This window comes from Nerophis lumbriciformis, linkage group LG07 (assembly GCF_033978685.3).
Source record: "Nerophis lumbriciformis linkage group LG07, RoL_Nlum_v2.1, whole genome shotgun sequence".
Taxonomy (NCBI): Eukaryota; Metazoa; Chordata; class Actinopteri; order Syngnathiformes; family Syngnathidae; genus Nerophis; species Nerophis lumbriciformis.
The window spans coordinates 47931123-47948837 of NC_084554.2; the positions used below are offsets into that span (position 1 = coordinate 47931123).

Sequence of the window (17715 nt, forward strand, 5' to 3'; positions counted from 1 at the left end):
CCATAACTGCCATGTGGCCCTCAATGAAAACCAGTTTGACATCCCTGCAATAGTATATGTGTACGCTACTTCACATATCAGAAAAGTGAACCAGAAAAGTGAATCAAAGTAAAATAAATGAGTAAATTAAAATTAATATATTATATAGATGTATATTTTTTAAATTATTAATTTTTTCTACATTTAGTTTTTTTAAATAATTTTCTAGTCCAGTCGCTGTTTGGGTGGGCAATTGCTGGAGCTGCATCTGCATGTGCAATAAAAACGGCTCCCACTCGAACGGCTCAAAGTTGCGACTCGGTTCTCATCCTCACTTAAAAAAAAAAAAAAAAGAGCCGTTCAAAAAGACTCGCTTCGTTCGCGAACGTCACACGTCTACTGCCTGTCTTAGCGGCTCTCTCGCGCAGCCTGTCCGAATGAGAAGGCGCTGATTTCGGCTTCACAATGATGACATTTCTCCCCAAACTCCTTCTGGTTGTGTTACTCGCCTTCCCGGCGCACATCGTCAGCAGGGGTTCGTAAGTCTAATGTCTCCCCCCCGTCCTGTGAGGAAGAAAACAAACAACTTGAAGCTAGCTTTAGCCGCCTAGCTTGTTAGCTTCACTGCTAACTGACGCGAAGGCCATTCTCCTTTTGACATGTGCCGGCTAACTGTAGCCTTATTGTTATTATTTATTCATTAGGCGTTTTTTTAACCTTCTCACCTTTTGTTTCACAGGTTGTACATTTCAACAAAACAATACCGCTTATGGTTAATCGCTAAAGTTAGTTTGCTTCCTCATACACTGACGTGTCCTTACTGCGAGCTAGCCAGCTAAGTGTCGTGATTAGCCTGCTAACTTCACTCATTACTGTCACATAATGTTCTTATAACATATCATAGTGAACTTTATTTACAGATATTATAACTTAACATTGACTTCCTCGATTGCAGAACATGTAACTTGTGAAAATGGGACTTTTGTGATTAATAAAATATCCTCTGGTTTGTGGTGATTACATTATTGTGAGTACATTAATAATGTACGCACATCAATTATAATAATATATAAATGTATTTTATTAGTAACGATGTCAATATTACTCTATTGTGGACGTGGACAAACAGTTAGGTCCATACATATTTGGACATTGACACAATTTCCAGTATTCCAGGTCTCAGCATCACCACAATGGATTTGAAATAGGCCTGGGCGATATGGCCTTTAATTAATAACGCGAAATTTTAAGGCCATATCGCGATACACGATATATATCTCGATATTTTGCCTTAGCCTTGAATGAACACTTGATACATATAATCACAGCAGTATAATGATTCTATGTGTCTACATTAAAACATTCTTCTTCATACTGCATTAATATATGCTACTTTTAAACTTTCAGGCAGAGAAGGAAATCACAACTAAGTCAATTTACCAAAACTGTATTTATTAAACAGTGGCACAAACATTCATGTCATTTCCAAAACAGAAAGTGCAAGATTGTCAGAGACATTTTAAAACAAGCTATTAGTGCACTTTTGTGCAAGATGTCACTAAGATGACTTATCAAAACACTAAATTAAAGTGGAAACGTGTCCGACTTACTGCCGGCAATGCGGACCAAGCTCTGACACTGATCATACAGGGAGCGGACCGCCAAAATCAGACAGTCCGATACCCCATACTCTCTGAGCACTCCCCACAGGACTTCCCAAGGGACACGGTCGAATGCCTTCTCCAAGTCCACAAAGCACATGTAGACTGGTTGGGCAAACTCCCATGCACCCTCAAGGACCCTGCCGAGAGTATAGAGCTGGTCAACAGTTCCACGACCAGGACGAAAACCACACTGTTCCTCCTGAATCCGAGGTTCGACTATCCGGCGTAGCCTCCTCTCCAGTACACCTGAATAGACCTTACCGGGAAGGCTGAGGAGTGTGATCCCACGATAGTTAGAACACACCCTCCGGTTCCCCTTCTTAAGGCAAAGAAGTGGAATGTTCTGTAATGGCCAAGTCAATCACCTGACCTGAATCCGATTAAGCATGAATTTCACTTGCTGAAGACAACATGGAAAGGGAAAATGCCCAAAGAACAAGCAGGAACTGAAAACAGCTGCAGCACAGGCCTGGCAGAGCGTCACCAAGGACGAAGTCTATGGGTTCCAGACTTCAGGCTTCACAGGATTTGCAACAAAGTATTAAAAAGTGACAATTAGATTTTTGATTATGTTAGTTTGTCCAATTACTTTTGGTCCCTTAAAAGGTGGAAGGCACTTATAAAATGTGTTGTAATTCCTACACCGTTCACCTGATTTTGATGTAAATACCCTCAAATTAAAGCACATCTTGATTGTTTCATTTAAAATCCATTGTGGTGTCGTACAGAGCTGTAATACTGAAAATGGTGTCAATGTCCAAATATTTATGGACCTAACTATCTCTTCAGTGCTGACACTTGTTGGGTCAATAAATAAGCTTTTTATTGTATATTTAGGGCCATTGGTTAGTGCTCAGGATCTGACCGAGGATGAGGAGGTGGACGCGGTGGAGGATGACATCGTGGACGACGCGACGGCTGAGGATGAGGACGACGAAGCCGAAGTAGAAGACGACGAAAACACAGAACTCGTAAGAAAATGACTCATGAAGTCCAAACAACATGTAAACAATATTGTTGAAGCTGACTTGTCTGTGTGTTTTCTTCTAGACGGAAGAAAAGGAGGATGAAGAGGAGGAGACGTCGGTGGGCGAGGTGAAGGCGTCTCCAAACGCCGATACCACCATTCTCTTTGTCAAAGGAGAAGGTAATGTTTTTTGCTCTTTTCTGAGTCTGTAAAGTTTTAGGATGTTTAGTGAAGCCTGCGGTAATAAAACATTGAACTAAAGTGGGTCAGAGGCGAGATCATTTCTATGAGGAAGGTTATTCCTGTATGGATACTTCACCAAACTGTTTGGCGCTCATAAACAACAAAGAACACATAAACATCATTAAAAAGCCACTTTTGCATAATAGGTAACATCACTTTGTTTTCCCTTCCTATTATCATTCACAACCCTTATGTAAGACAAGAGAACATGTGTTTTTCTTTTTTTATGCATTCTAACTTGTAAATAAACGCTAGCAAAAGTCTTCTAACAATGGTGGTTACTCTATTCCCGCATTGTAAAAAAACATCCAAAAGCCTCCAACATTTTGTGTGTGTGTGTGTGTGTGTGTGTGCATGCATATACAGTATATATATATATATATATATATATATATATATGTATATACACATACATACAGTAATAGGCACATTCATAACAATGTAATATTTACGTATTTAGCAAATTTTAACCATAGGGCTTCGCATTAATTTTACAGATTCATCACAGCGCTCACTATTTCCTTCAACAACAACACTACTAATCATGGCCAAACTAATGAGAGACAGCAAAGACTACTTCGGGATAAATGATGACCCACAGACTTATATTTTTGAACCTGAATATAAAGAGGATGATGATGAATGTTTTAAAAGCCGTGTGCTAAACAGACCAAGCTTTAGTGAAAGACTTAAGCATCATATAGTAGCAGTAGTGTACTTAACTTGGGCTGATATTCGATAAGTCAATTAACCAACGATAAAATGAAAAGTAATGGCGGTAAGTTTTCCAGCGTCGATAAATTGCGTGCTTCAAGAGCATTCACGCTTTTCGTCGCTTTTAACGGCTGCGCATTTTTGTACTGTAGCGTGAATGAAAAGAAGGGGGTGAATTATCTTTCCTCATTAAGTGCATTTGATTCTTTGTGCGGCGATGCGGGGCTGCTGGTCCGCCAGCATCATACAGTGCAACTAGTTAGCATGTAGTAGCTAACATGGACAAAATGATCACAAAACATAAAAGTGTTGTCATGTTATGTCAAGTGTTCCTCACTCGGAATCTGACAAACTTAATTTTTGTTTTGCATATGACCTGTTAATACATCCGTTTAAACTGTAGTGTTTTTATTGTTACTTTGCACTTTTGTTTAAGAAGGTCTTAACTTGATTGTCAGTTAAGTAATGTTCAACTCTATCTCTGCCTACATGTTCAATATTGAAGTGCAACTTTGTTTGTCGATACTTTTTATTTTATTTATTGTTATGGTTGTGTTTAGCTGTGCCCACCCTAATTCCCTCCTTAAAATATTTGATTACTTTTGGTTGCATTTTTTTATTCAAGTGCAAAACATATTTTATTTTTTATTTTTTTTATTTAACTTTGAGATTTAAGCGTTTTCATTACATAAATTACAACGTTAAAATAATGCATTTGAAAGGATATACCTGCATTATTATTACATCAATGGTTCATTTAGTCTCATAAGAATAATGGCAATAACATTGTTTATTGGTAATAATTTGTAGGTCAATATTAGAGATGGGATTACGATTATGATTCAAGAGCTACGATTCGATTAAAAATTGATTATTGATGCATCTCTAATTTATATATATGGATGTTGTTTTACATTTCTTTTTGTTTCACTAAATAAGCGTTTACCACTTTCAACTTAAAAGAACAGTGCATTTGTAATACAAAACAGTTGAATTACTTCACACATTTATTAAATTAATGTAAATGTGTGTAAAACTGGAACATAACTGTCCTAAAATAAAGGAGCTGGTCGTATCTCTCTGTGAGGTGGCTCACTGCAGTCAGCCAAATTTTAAAAGTGTCTGCTTTACTTTATTTACAGAAAATAAATCGATTATTGACGTTGACGAATCGATTTTATAATCGTCCATGTCCAAATTGCGATCCATGTAAAAATCCCTTACTCCCCCGCCTCTAGTCAATATATTGTCAAGCAAAATTTGTTATCGGCCCAGGCCTATCGCTATGTGCTAAACAAGAAATACAAACTACAAACATGATAAACCAATCGCTTACTGTACAATGGCTGCTCTCACTGGGCTGCCGACTGATGGGATGTTCATATCTTTCCTTTATAGAAGAAAAATGTATCATAATAAAAAGTTTAAAAAAAGAAAGTGTCTTTCTCGCCATCTCTGGGTATAAGTTGGATGTCAAAGTTGACCAACTTCTTGGTTTATGTCCACAACCTTCTACTGTTCAGGTGAGAGGCATGATTTATAATCTAGAATTAACTTCTACCAACTCAGAGGTGATGCAGCCGCAGCTCCGTACTGTATGTCAATATAGCAGCATAAGCTAGTTAGCTCTCTGTGATCACGGCGCGGCTAAAAATAGTTTGTAATAACAATATCGCTAATACTTGAATAATATTCTGGTCACGAAATGTAAATGGAGTATTTTTGGTGGGTTTTAGATGTTTTTTAAAGTGCTTTATGGGTGGATTAGTGCATTCTCATTAGCTGCATTGTTAGCCACCTCATACTTGCTGTATATTAATAATTAGAGTGCATAAAGAAAGAAAAACATGTGTTTTTGTCTTACATGATAAGGATTGTAGAAAAAAAGTGTACTTCCCCTTTAAACGTGAACGTCTGCTGTCTCTTTCAGACTTCCCTGCCAACGAAATTGTCAAGTTCCTGTTGGGCTTTACCAACAAAGGCTCTGAGAACTTTGTGGTGGACTCTCTGGACGCTTCTTTCCGCTACCCTCAGGTTAAAACTGGACCAGATTTGAAAGACACGAGAGGAGGACGCCGCCCTTTGCTGTCTTGACGTGGTCTTGTTCTTCTCTCCTGCCAGGACTACCAGTTCTACATCCAGAACTTCACGGCGCTCCAGCTGGACACGTTGGTTCCTCCCAGCAAGCAGGCCACCTTCGAGTACTCCTTCATCCCGGCAGAACCCATGGGAGGGCGACCCTTTGGACTCGTCATCAACCTCAACTACAAGGACAGCAACGTAAGTGAGGAGTTGTCGCCTAGCAACACCACCATGAATTAAATGACACTTTCTTCTTGCTATTAGGGCAACATCTTCCAGGACGCCGTGTTTAACCAGACGGTCACCATCACTGAGAAGGAGGACGGTCTGGATGGAGAGACGTAAGCGCCCTCTTCTTTCTTCCTGTTTTCTTCTTCTTTTGTTTTTTTTAGTTTATTTTAAACATGCATACATAAGGATGCAACAATTAACCGGTTTTACTATTAACCATGATTAAAAACATCCCGGTTATTGAATCGGAATGGCTCTCCTACAGTATCAGTTGCTTAGCGTTGAGTGTAAACAAACAGCAATAGGTACTCCTGTCATTCAGTGACCATTTAACGTTAGTTTGCTTTCCCGGTCTGTATTGAATAAACTATAAGTATTGTAAGTTAATAAAGCAAGTGGATAACAATAACATAACATTGTAGAATAACAGCACTGTACATTGAGACCAAATCATGTGCATTCCAGTTATAATTAACATAGCATAAAGTAGATTATTAAAAATAAATTGGTATAGGTGCCAGTTGATGACATTAACACTTGCATGTAGAGATGTCCGATAATGGCTTTTTTGCCGATATTCCGATATTGTCCAACTCTTAATTACCGATACCGATATCAACCAATACCGATATATACAGTCGGGGAATTAATACATTATTATGCCTAATTTTGTTGTGATGCCCCGCTGGATGCATTAAACAATGTAACTTTACCATGAATTGATTAACGTGGACCCCAACTTAAACAATTTGAAAACCGTTACCATTTAGTGGTCAATTGTACGGAATATGTACTGTACTGTGCAATCTACTAATACAAGTTTCAATCAATCAATCAAAAACAAGGTTTTCCAAAATAAGACAACAACTTCAACTCCAGTTATGGAAAAAAGTGCCAACATGGCACTGCCGTATTTATTATTGAAGTCACAAAGTGCTTTTTTTTTTAACATGGCTCAAAACAGCAGCTTGGAATTTGGGACATGTTCTCCCTGAGATAATCCTAATACCCACTACAACTATGGGAAATACTATACTATGACTTTCACAAAGTGCTTTTTTTTAATTATTTTTTTAAACATGCCTCAAAACAACAGCTACAAAAACAATGAAGGCACACAGCTTCAGTCCAGAGTGTACTAGAGCATACTTGCCAACCTTGAGACCACCGAATTCGGGAGATGGGGGGGTTTGATGGTAGCGGGGGGTGTATATCGTAGCTTCCTGGAAGAGTTAGTGCTGCAAGGGGTTCTGGGTATTTGTTCTGTTGTGTTTATGTTGTGTTACGGTGCGAATGTTCTCCCGAAATGTGTTTGTCATTCTTGTTTGGTGTGGGTTCACAGAGTGGCGCATATTTGTAACCGTGTTAAAGTTGTGTATACGGCCACCCTCAGGGTGACCTGTATGGCTGTTGATCAAGTATGCCTTGCATTCACTTATGTGTGTGTATAAGCCGCAAATATTATGTGACTGGGCCGGCACGCTGTTTGTATGGAGGAAAAGCGGACGTGACGACAGGTTGTAGAGGACGCTAAAGACAGTGCCTTTAAGGCGCGCCCCCAATAATGTTGTCCAGGTGGCAATCGGGAGAAATTCGGGAGAATGGTTGCCCCGGGAGATTTTCGGGAGGGGCACTGAAATTCGGGAGTCTCCCGGGAAAATCGGGAGGTTGAAACCGATACCGATAATTTCCGATATTACATTTTAAAGCATTTATCGGTTGATAATATCGGCAGGTTATCAGACATCTCTACTTGCATGTATTAGTCTTATTTTAATAATACCACTATTAATTAATGTATGATTACTTCTTATGTATTCTATTTGTACTATTACCGTATATTATTTGCTTACTGTTATTGCCAACTACAGATGGTTACTGTTCACATTTGAACCGACACGGTACCATTTCCCGGTACCTGAGGATCGATATCGGTACAAGTTTTCTGTGCTTTTGTGTGTTAATAAATATTCTTTGTTTTTGTAAATACAATCTCATTTTTATTGGAACATTTAAAAATTTGCTGATTATGTTAACCGCTGTTCAGTTGTTATATCTTGTTTTAATATCACATTACTGAGTCTCATTTGCAAGGATGACATTAAGTTGCAATTAAAGTTGCAAGACATTACATGGCAGTAGTGTATAGTTTATTGTGTTTTTTTTGTGCCCTAAAAAGCGTTAAAACTGCAAGTATCGTATTTATTAAGCAGCAGCTGTTTGATTGTAACGTGCATCTTATTTGTAGTTTTCCTTAACAAATTTGTAAGTGTTGAAATCGTCATGTAAAATTGCTAATGCTAATCAGTAGCATGACAATAGCAAAGCCAATGTATATTAGCATCAAGCGAGCACATTTTTGGAAAAGTGGAGCCTTACTTCCTTTGGAGCGTTTTTTTGATTTACTTTGTTGGCAGCAAAAATCGTAACATTAGCTAGATGTAGTTTGACTGATTCCGCTCTCTGTGCTGCTGGAGTGATCGCCGAAGTGCGGATAGCCGACTGAATTGGCAACGGGGCGTGACGTCACGTGCAACCCAGGTACCATAACATGGCACCGTGGGATTGTATGTGAATCGGTGCCCGGTAGGACCGACGGGATTCGGTTGGTGCCAAAAAAGTACCACATTCGGTACCCATCCCTACGACAGTATAAATAACACATCACAATCTCCAAAGAATGTTTGTGATTTTGCTTCTGTGCTTGTGATCCTTGCACCCACGCGACTCACCGTCGACGTCCTTCCAGCATCTTCATGTACATCTTCCTGTCTGGCCTCGGACTGCTCGTCGTCGTCGGCCTTCATCAGCTGTTGGAGTCCAGAAAGGTAACAGCAGCATGGCTTGGACCACATTGGCTTGTTTAGTTTCCCATTCTTTAAACGTGTGTGTGCGTGCACAGAGGAGGCGTCCTGCTGCGAAAGTAGAAATGGGAACGTCGAGTCACAACGACGTAGACCTCAGCTGGATCCCTCAAGAAACTCTGAACCAGATCAGTATGTACACAACTCTACTCATACAGTATATACTGTACAGTGGGGGTGCAATGGTACGTGTCGCAGTATTTGGGGTTGCTTCATTTTTGGTACAGTTAGGGAACAAAAGCCAAATTATCGTTTGGGTGCAATTTATGTTTTTTTTAACTCCAAATTCCTTGTCCTTATTGTCCAATAATACAATAGTCAAATCAAAATATATATTTATAAAAAAAAATGTATGCAAAGGCTGCTTTCATACATTTTGTGTAGGTCAAAATAATTGAATAGCTATATAAGCTTTCTTGATAGGCGACAAAGCAAATTAGTGTAATATATAATGTAGTTGTCCCTTGCTTATGCTTATTTCCAGACCCGCTTGTGATAAGTGAATTTCCACAAAGTATGATTACTTACCAATTTTCATAGTTAAGGGCATGTTTACGACCTAAGAGTTTGTACATTATAAGAGCCCTCAAAACGTGACACATTCACATGATAGAAAGTAAGACATGTACTATACTAGGGTTGTGCCGATATAGACGATACAAGATATCAATGATATACATTTGTCAGCCGATAGAGCTTTTAATACTATTGTCTTATTGTGATAGTGCATGTTGGTACATTGTAGCTGTGTCCAGCAAATTTGACAGCGACAAGCGAACGAAGCACGGTGGCAGAGGGGTTAGTGCATCTGCCTCACAATACGAAGGTCCTGAGTAGTCTTGGGTTCAATCCCGGGCTCGGGATCTTTCTGTGTGGAGTTTGCATGTTCTCCCCGTGACTGCGTGGGTTCCCTCCGGGTACTCCGGCTTCCTCCCACTTCCAAAGACATGCACCTGGGGATAGGTTGATTGGCAACACTAAATTGGCCCTAGTGTGTGGATGTGAGTGTGAATGTTGTCTGTCTATCTGTGTTGGCCCTGCGATGAGGTGGCGACTTGTCCAGGGTCTACCCCGCCTTCCGCCCGATTGTAGCTGAGATAGGCTCCAGCGCCCCCCGCGACCCCAAAGGGAATAAGCGGTAGAAAATAGATGGATGGATGGAAGCGAACGAACGCTGCGTCCTCAGCGCAATGACGCATCCTCGCTAGCGGCTAACATCCCTCTTCAGTGCTAAGCTACTTCTAAGTCAGCGATCCACGCCTCCATGTGAGACAAATCAATTGTTTATTACATGTACTATTGTAACTGGATGAGGAGGAATAGCTAAACATGCTACACTACACACCATTGGAGGATAGGCTAACCGCAAGCTACAGCTCTTAAATGTAAACAAGGTAGGTGAATTGATACAAATATCAACAGCAACGATTCCAAGTAGTATAGTATCAGGTTGATACCACAGTGGTTAGTAACTAAAACCAAAAAATGTCAATTTTTTTTTTACAAACTTTGTCATGTGATAGATATTATTACATCACTATGCTGTGTTTTGGTCAGATTATAATTATGATTAAAAATGTCATCATTCAATGATCCTGAATATTTGAAGTATCAGTATCCGCATTGGTATGACCAATACTGCCCCTGTAACTACTTGGTATCGGACCGATACCCAAAACTGATGTAAAATGTCCAAACAGAAGAATAGGTGCTTGTTACATTTTAACATAAGTGTAGCAGTAAACATGTTACAAACAGAAGTAAGCAGATATTAACAGTAGATTAGTAAATAGGTTTGACAAAATAATACAACCAGAATTGATGCAATATGTTATCGCATACGTCAGCAGCCAAATTAGGAGCCTTTGTAACCCATTTTAAAATAGTCCTATATATATATACACACCAAATACTGTGATATATATGTTTATCACAGGAGGCTAAAGATTTTAAGCCACATTGCACATCCCTATACTGTACTGTAAAACAAATAGGAGTACAGTAATATAGATTCACACACAAACATTCAGTTCTTAAACAACTTGAAAATACTGCACCTTGTTTGATGATGACCTGCTGTGCAGTAAAGTACAGTACCTTACATCAATGTTTCTTAACTTAAAAATATCTGTTTCTCAGCTGTAGTCTGTATGAGCCGCAGCGGTACTCTGTAATGCACTTTTTTTACCACCTGTGGCAGTAATGACAATATCAAACAGAAGAAGTCTGGCGCTAAAGTAATCCAGAAGTTGACTATTTTAGCACTACATAATTGTATGTAAAACATTTTTCATCAGTTATGAGTCCCTTCTTATGCTGTATATTTGATTAGTATTTATTTTTCTAATCAGCCTGACCTAAGGCTAAGGTTTGTTTAAAATAAATGATCACATGGTTTTATACTATTTGACATTGGTTGTAAAGTATTTTAGGTTAGATATGTGAATGTGATTAAGAGTAAGATTACTAATTCAGTCAGTGTTAATATTTGAGTGGGCCCCAGGCTCTTCTGTACTGGAAACGTTGGGCCCTGAAATCAAAAACCACTTTATATGTCTCATATTATAAGTTCTTTTAGACATTTTTTGTTTGAAAATGCTTCTTTTTAGGCCCAAAAAACGTACAATAATTGCTTGAGATATGTACATATTTTACTCATAATAGAGACTCAGCCAGGAACTGATATGAATTTTGAATCTGTAAAGCTTTCTAAGAAACGCTATTGAGTAAAGCGGCAACATTAGAAGCGCGTATTGGCGAGGGGCGACAGTATATTTTATTAAAATGTGTTTATTTTTAGTTATTGCTAAGGGCCTTTTTTTAAATGATTTTTGTGAAGCTGCCACACACATTAATACGCTCATGTGATTGGCACTGGGAGCAATGTGGGTCAAGTTCTGGCCCAAGGACACAAGGGCAGTGACTAGGATGCAGAAACTGGGTTCGTATTTGTTTTCGTAGCATCCCAGCCATGCCGCTGCGTTCTTTTTAGGAAAATAAACAATGCAGACAAAGTGCAACAGTAATAGAATTATTTTTAGTAGCATCAAGTCTCATTCATTACCAGTTCCTGTTGTCAGCTCTGTGCTTGACCTGCTTTCTACTTATCAAACTTGACCTTGGCTTTTTTGGTTTTATTTCACGGGATGGAGAAGTTCCCAAACAAAAACTTAAAGACAGCGGGGACTTAACATTTCAGGTTCTTACTTCTCCTTTGCACTTCTGCTACACTGGACTAAAAGACTGTTGTTTTACGGTGTAAACACTTCCTGTCTCGCACCCAAGCGACGGTTCCGATACACTCCATGTACTTTTACACCCTTACTGTATTAGACAATAGTATCTGGACACCTTCTCTAATCAAATAACAGGTAGGTGTCCAAATACTTTTGTCTACCTATCATCTCTTGGGAGTTGTCACATTATTTCCCCCCCAACCTTTGATTGAGCTTCTCTGTGCATGAGGATCACTCACCCTGCCTTCTTCTCTCTTTCTCTCTCTCTCCATCTTGTCTCTCGCTGCTTCCCGCTGTCACGTCTCCTTCAGTGCAGAGTCGCAGAGGTGAGGGCTTTGTCTAGAAACTCGCCGCTCTGCACCACGCATGCATGCATGAAATGTAACACGTATGTAGGGGTGTCCCGACACAACTTGGTCACTTCCGATACCACACCAGCACTGGCCGATACCGTTATTAACCCTTGTGCACTCCTAGGGCCCAAAATGGGCATTACATGTGTTCCTTATGTGGTATGATTGTTCCGTTTGAAGGTTAGCAGTCTGAAATTTCGCCATAGAGTTTTAAAATTGTTTTTAAAGATATAAAATAGCATTGTGCTTTTGATTGAGACGTTGTATTAAGATATACAAACTAGTGAAGTGAATTATATTTCTCTCGTGACTCACAGCGCTTTACATAGTGAAACACAATATCTAAGTTACATTTTTTTAAACCAGTGTGGGTGGCACTGGAAGCAGGTGGGTAAAGTGTCTTGCCCAAGGACACAACGGCAGTGACTAGGATGGTGGAAGCGGGGATCGAACCTGGAACCCTCAAGTTGCTGGCACGGCCACTCTACCAACCGAGCTATACCGTATACACACTTTCTCTTAAGACCTTTTTAGGCCCCATTGACTCCCATTAAAATTGCTATTTTTAAACATACTGTAATCCCGGTATATTAATAGCCTTTTTCCATGAAAACTCAATGAATCTCATTCGTGACGATTTTAAAACACATTTTTTTGGGTGTATTTGTCCCCCTTAACCAACAGAAAACCCTGAGCATAATTATCAGAGCTTTGATGAGCGTTAATGAGTTAAACTGCCTTTAAACCACTGAAATTAAATGAAAATGATCGTGTGTGTGCGCGTGCACGCTTAAGTGTGTAGTGCACGTGTATAAAAGTCGTGTGTGTGTGTGTGTGTGTGTGTGTGTGTGTGTGTGTGTGTGTGTGTGTGTGTGTGTGTGTGTGTGTGTGTGTGTGTGTGTGTGTGTGTGTGTGTGTGTGTACACAGTACAAGCCAAAAGTTTGGACACACCTTTTCATTTCAATGCTTTTTCATTATTTTCATGACTATTTACATTGTAGATTGTCACTGAAGGCATCAAAACTATGACACCTGTGAAGGGATAACCCTTTCAGGTGACTACCTCTTGAAGCTCATCGAGAGAATGCCAAGAGTGTGCAAAGCAGTAATCAGAGCAAAATGTGGCTTTTTTTTTTTTAAATTATTATTTCACCTTTTTTTGTTAAGTACATAACTCCACATGTGTTCATTCGTAGTTTTGATGCCTTCAGTGACAATCTACAATGTAAATAGTCATGAAAATAAAGAAAATGCATTGAATGAGAAGGTGTGTCCAAACTTTTGGCCTGTACTGTACTGCAAAAAGTCAGTGTTCAAAAATAAGGAAAAAAAAAAACGAAAATTAGGGGTATTTTATTTGAACTAAGCAAAATTATCTGCCAATAGAACAAGAAAATTCGGCTTGTCAAGACTTTCCAAAACAAGTAAAATTAGCTAACCTCAATGAACCCAAAAATACCTTAGAATAAGTATATTCTCACTAATAACAAGTGCACTTTTCTAGGTAGAAAAAAAGAGACCTTTTTGGTCAATATGTTGAAAAATATTCCTAAATTAAGCAAATGCTAGTGCCATTATCTTGACATAATGATATGCGTTTTATACTTGTGATTGTTAATGACACAGCTTTGCAACAGTTGATATTCTAGTTTCAAGCATGTTTTATTCAATATAGGTCATCAAATCTCAGCAACAAGCTGTAATATCTTACTGAGATCATTTAGGACCAAAACACTTAAAACAAGTAAAACACTAACATAAAATCTGCTTAGTGAGAAGAATTATCTTATCAGACAGAAAATAAGCAAATATCACCCTTATTTGAGATATTTAATCTTACTTAGATTTCAGTTTTTGCAGTGCAAATATTACATTCTGCAACTTTTTTTTAATTTTATTTTGCATTTATAGCATTCTCCTATTATATTAAAGTAAACTGTTTATGCTATTTATGACATAAAGGCCATAAAACATAAAAAGATAGTACACATGTTACGGCGTGGCGAAGTTGGTAGCGTGGTTGTAACCAGCAATCGGAGGGTTGCTGGTTACTGGGGTACAATCCCCACCTTCTACCATCCTATTCACGTCCGTTGTGTCCTTGGGCAAGACACTTCACCCCTTGCTCCTGATGGCTGCTGGTTAGCACCTTGCATGGCAGCGCCCGCCATCAGTGTGTGAATGGGTGAATGTGGAAATACTGTCAAAGCGCTTTGAGTACCTTGAAGGTAGAAAAGCGCTATACAAGTATAACCCATTTATCATTTATTTTATTATTAAAAGATAGGTATGAACATGTTAAAAGATTTCAAGCTTTGAAAGTCAAAAAAAAAAAAAATTATTGCAGACTTATGACACTTATGAGCTGGTGTCTTTTGGATCCTAAGAGTAAGTGTGTAAATTCAATCTTAAACTTGCACAAGGGTTATTCATCTCATATGATGTTGTCACAAATCATTCATACTTTGATTATTTAGTGGTATAAAAAGATTTGATCAAGTGAAATGAGTCAGAACAACAGTAGGAATGAAAAACACTAAACCTTATGACAGTGTGCTGTTCAAAACTGCAATATTGTTAAATTAAGCGTGTGTGCTATTGTGTGCTTAGCTGTTGTGTAGCTGCAATCTCCTAGTAGCCTATAGCTGAGCATGTTTACCTTTTTTGTAATTGACTTGACTAACTTGCTGTCAAATTTGCACTAGTAAACACGCTGCACGGCTTCTTGTATCGGACATTTTACATGCAATCTGGTATTGATATCCGTTCGGGACACCCCTAGTCGTATGTAACCATGGAAGCGCCTTCCTCGGTACAAGTGGCTCGGTTTAAAAAGCGGTCATCTTGTCCTCGCAGACAAAGCGTCGCCCAGGAGGTCTCCACGCAAACGCAACCAGAAACGCTCGGCGGGCTCGGACGAGTGACGCAAAGGACGACTGCCAGAGCCTCCCTGACATCACGGCGGCCTTTTTCTTATTTTTTTTTTTTTTTTCCTCTAGAACTTGAAAATCTGCTGAGCTGTTCAGCACACGCGTGATTGAGAGGACAGTTGTGTTGTTTAAAACTGCTGATGCTGCTATAGTGAGGAGCTGCAACACAACCTTGTCTTTTTGTGTGTCTTTGTTTGCAGCTCCGCACTGTATCGCTAAATCAATGCACTCTGGTCTTCTCTTTTGAGCGTTTTGTGTCGCCGCCAGCGTGTGTCGCACTGATGGCTTACAAACACGTTGAAGGTGACCTTACGTTCCTCTCGTTAACTGTAAAACTGCGCACCTGGCGACGTCATGGATGAAGCAAAACGTCAGCTAATTTATTTTGTAGGGTTTTTTTTGTGTAATGGGGAGGGTGTACTGTTTTTGTTCTACCACTAGGGGGCGACACTCTGCAGGCGTCCTCAAAGTTTGTGAACGAAAACGAAGCAGCAGCAGAGTGAATGTCTGTCAAGGGCTGCCATTCACTGACCTTTTTTTTTTTTTTTTGCTTTGTAATAAAAACAATTTTCTTTGCTCTCAAAATGTGAGTTCAGTGGTCGTGCCCAAAAGGTTTCCATTTGTGGCCCGCAGCATATTCAGAGAATACTATTGCCGCCATCGGTGTGTGAATGTGATGTACAATGTAAAGCACTTTGGTTACCATTCCAGGTATGGTAAATACACACCATGCTACAATTACTATTAGATCAATCACATTTATTTCATATTTAGATTGCGTTAAAAATCTATTCGTCATGTCGTTCTAAATGATTGTGAATGATAGGCAAAAGTAAAAAGGAAAAGTGCATTTCCCCCTTAAGGCTCTATTTATTTCACATAAATTACTGTTTAAAATATGTTTTCAGGAAAATATTGCATATTTTGTGTTTGTGTAGCAGTTTTCTTTGACAAAAAAATTACACTTTAAAATATGTTTTAAGGAAAATATTGCATATTTTGTGTTTGTGTAGCAGTTTTCTTTGACAAAAAAATTACACTTTAAAATGTGTTTTTTCGGGAAAATATTGCATATTTTGTGTTTGTGTAGCAGTTTTCTTTGACAAAAAGGCCATAAAACAAAACAACTTACAATTAACAGATCTGAAGTTGATCTAAAGACTTAATTGTTGAAAGTTAAAAAAAAGGAACATATATGACTTGTTTTAAGACTTTTATGAGTGGGGGCTCTTTTAGATACCTAATTTTAGAGGGATTTTTTAAAACTCACTGCTCAAATGATTTAAAGTCTGTTATGAATTATTGACCTATTCAAGGCTCCAATTCACATCAAATACTCCACTATGAAATATTTTATTTTATGTGTTTGCTATATACAAAACAAGCTTTCTTTAAAGAAAATAAAAGCTTATAGTGGACGAATAGATCTGAAGTTGATTTAGAGACTTCAGTGTATAAACTTTTTTATTTTTAGATCACCCAAGAATTGTAGTGGGATTTTTTTTAAACTCATTACTCAAAAACTAATTAAAATCAATATTGTTATGATTTATTTACATACTTAAGGCTCCATTTACTTCACATCAAATATTACACTTTAAAATATTTTTTGGGGGAAATACTGCATTTTTTTTTTTTTTTTCGCAAAATCTGTTGGCATAAAACAAATTACAAAAACGTAAAATCGACTTGAGTATTAAAAGTAACAACAAAATAAGTCTTATTTTAACACTTTTATTATGAGTGGGGCCCTTTTAAATCCCCAAGCATTTTAAAGTAATTGTTCAAAAAATAATTATTTAAAATCAATCTTATGAATTATTGACCCATTTAAGTCTCCAATTACTTCACATAAAATAATCCACTGAAATATTTTATTTTGTGTTTGCTATATGTATAAAAAATAAAACAATTTTACAAAAAGGACATAAAACAAATAGAAAATAAAAGCTTATAGTTGATGAATAGATCTGAAGTTGATCTAGAGACTTAAGTGTTATAAAAAAAGATTATGTATATGACTTGTTTTTAACACTTTTAAATCTCCAAGAATTTTAGTGGGATTTTTTAAACTCATTACTCAAAAATTAATTAATTAAAACCAATAATGTTATGATTTACTGACCTACTTATGGCTCCATCTACTTCACATCAAATATTGTATTTTTTTTGTCACAAAATCAGTTTATTTTTTACAAAAAGGACATGAAACAAATTAGAAAAACTTATAATCGAGTATTGAAAGTAAAAAAATGAATATGACTTATTTGAACACTTTTATGAGTGGGCCCCTTTTAAATCCTCAAGAATTTTAAAGTCCATCCATCCATCCATTTTCTACCGCTTATTCCCTTCGGGGTCGCGGGGGGGCGCAAAAAATTATGTTTTAAAATTCATGTTGTGAATTATTCACCTATTTAAGGCTCCGATTACTTCACATCATATATTCCA

General features: G+C 38.0%; 1 protein-coding gene across 2 annotated transcripts; it reads left to right on the forward strand.

The window, feature by feature from the left end:
- The first annotated feature begins 358 nt into the window (after nucleotides 1–358).
- ssr1 (signal sequence receptor, alpha) lies at nucleotides 359–15854 on the forward strand. Of its 2 annotated transcripts, XM_061964977.1 has the most exons (10): nucleotides 359–514; nucleotides 2481–2614; nucleotides 2694–2790; nucleotides 5498–5601; nucleotides 5689–5847; nucleotides 5914–5990; nucleotides 8630–8708; nucleotides 8783–8876; nucleotides 12292–12306; nucleotides 15191–15854. In XM_061964977.1, the coding sequence occupies exons 1-10, from the start codon at nucleotides 445–447 to the stop codon at nucleotides 15256–15258; spliced, it is 897 nt and encodes a 298-aa protein (XP_061820961.1). In that variant the 5' UTR covers nucleotides 359–444; the 3' UTR covers nucleotides 15259–15854. The 2 variants fall into 2 exon arrangements, with proteins under 2 accessions (XP_061820961.1, XP_061820962.1); XM_061964978.1 differs by lacking the exon at nucleotides 12292–12306.
- The last annotated feature ends 1861 nt before the right edge of the window (nucleotides 15855–17715 follow it).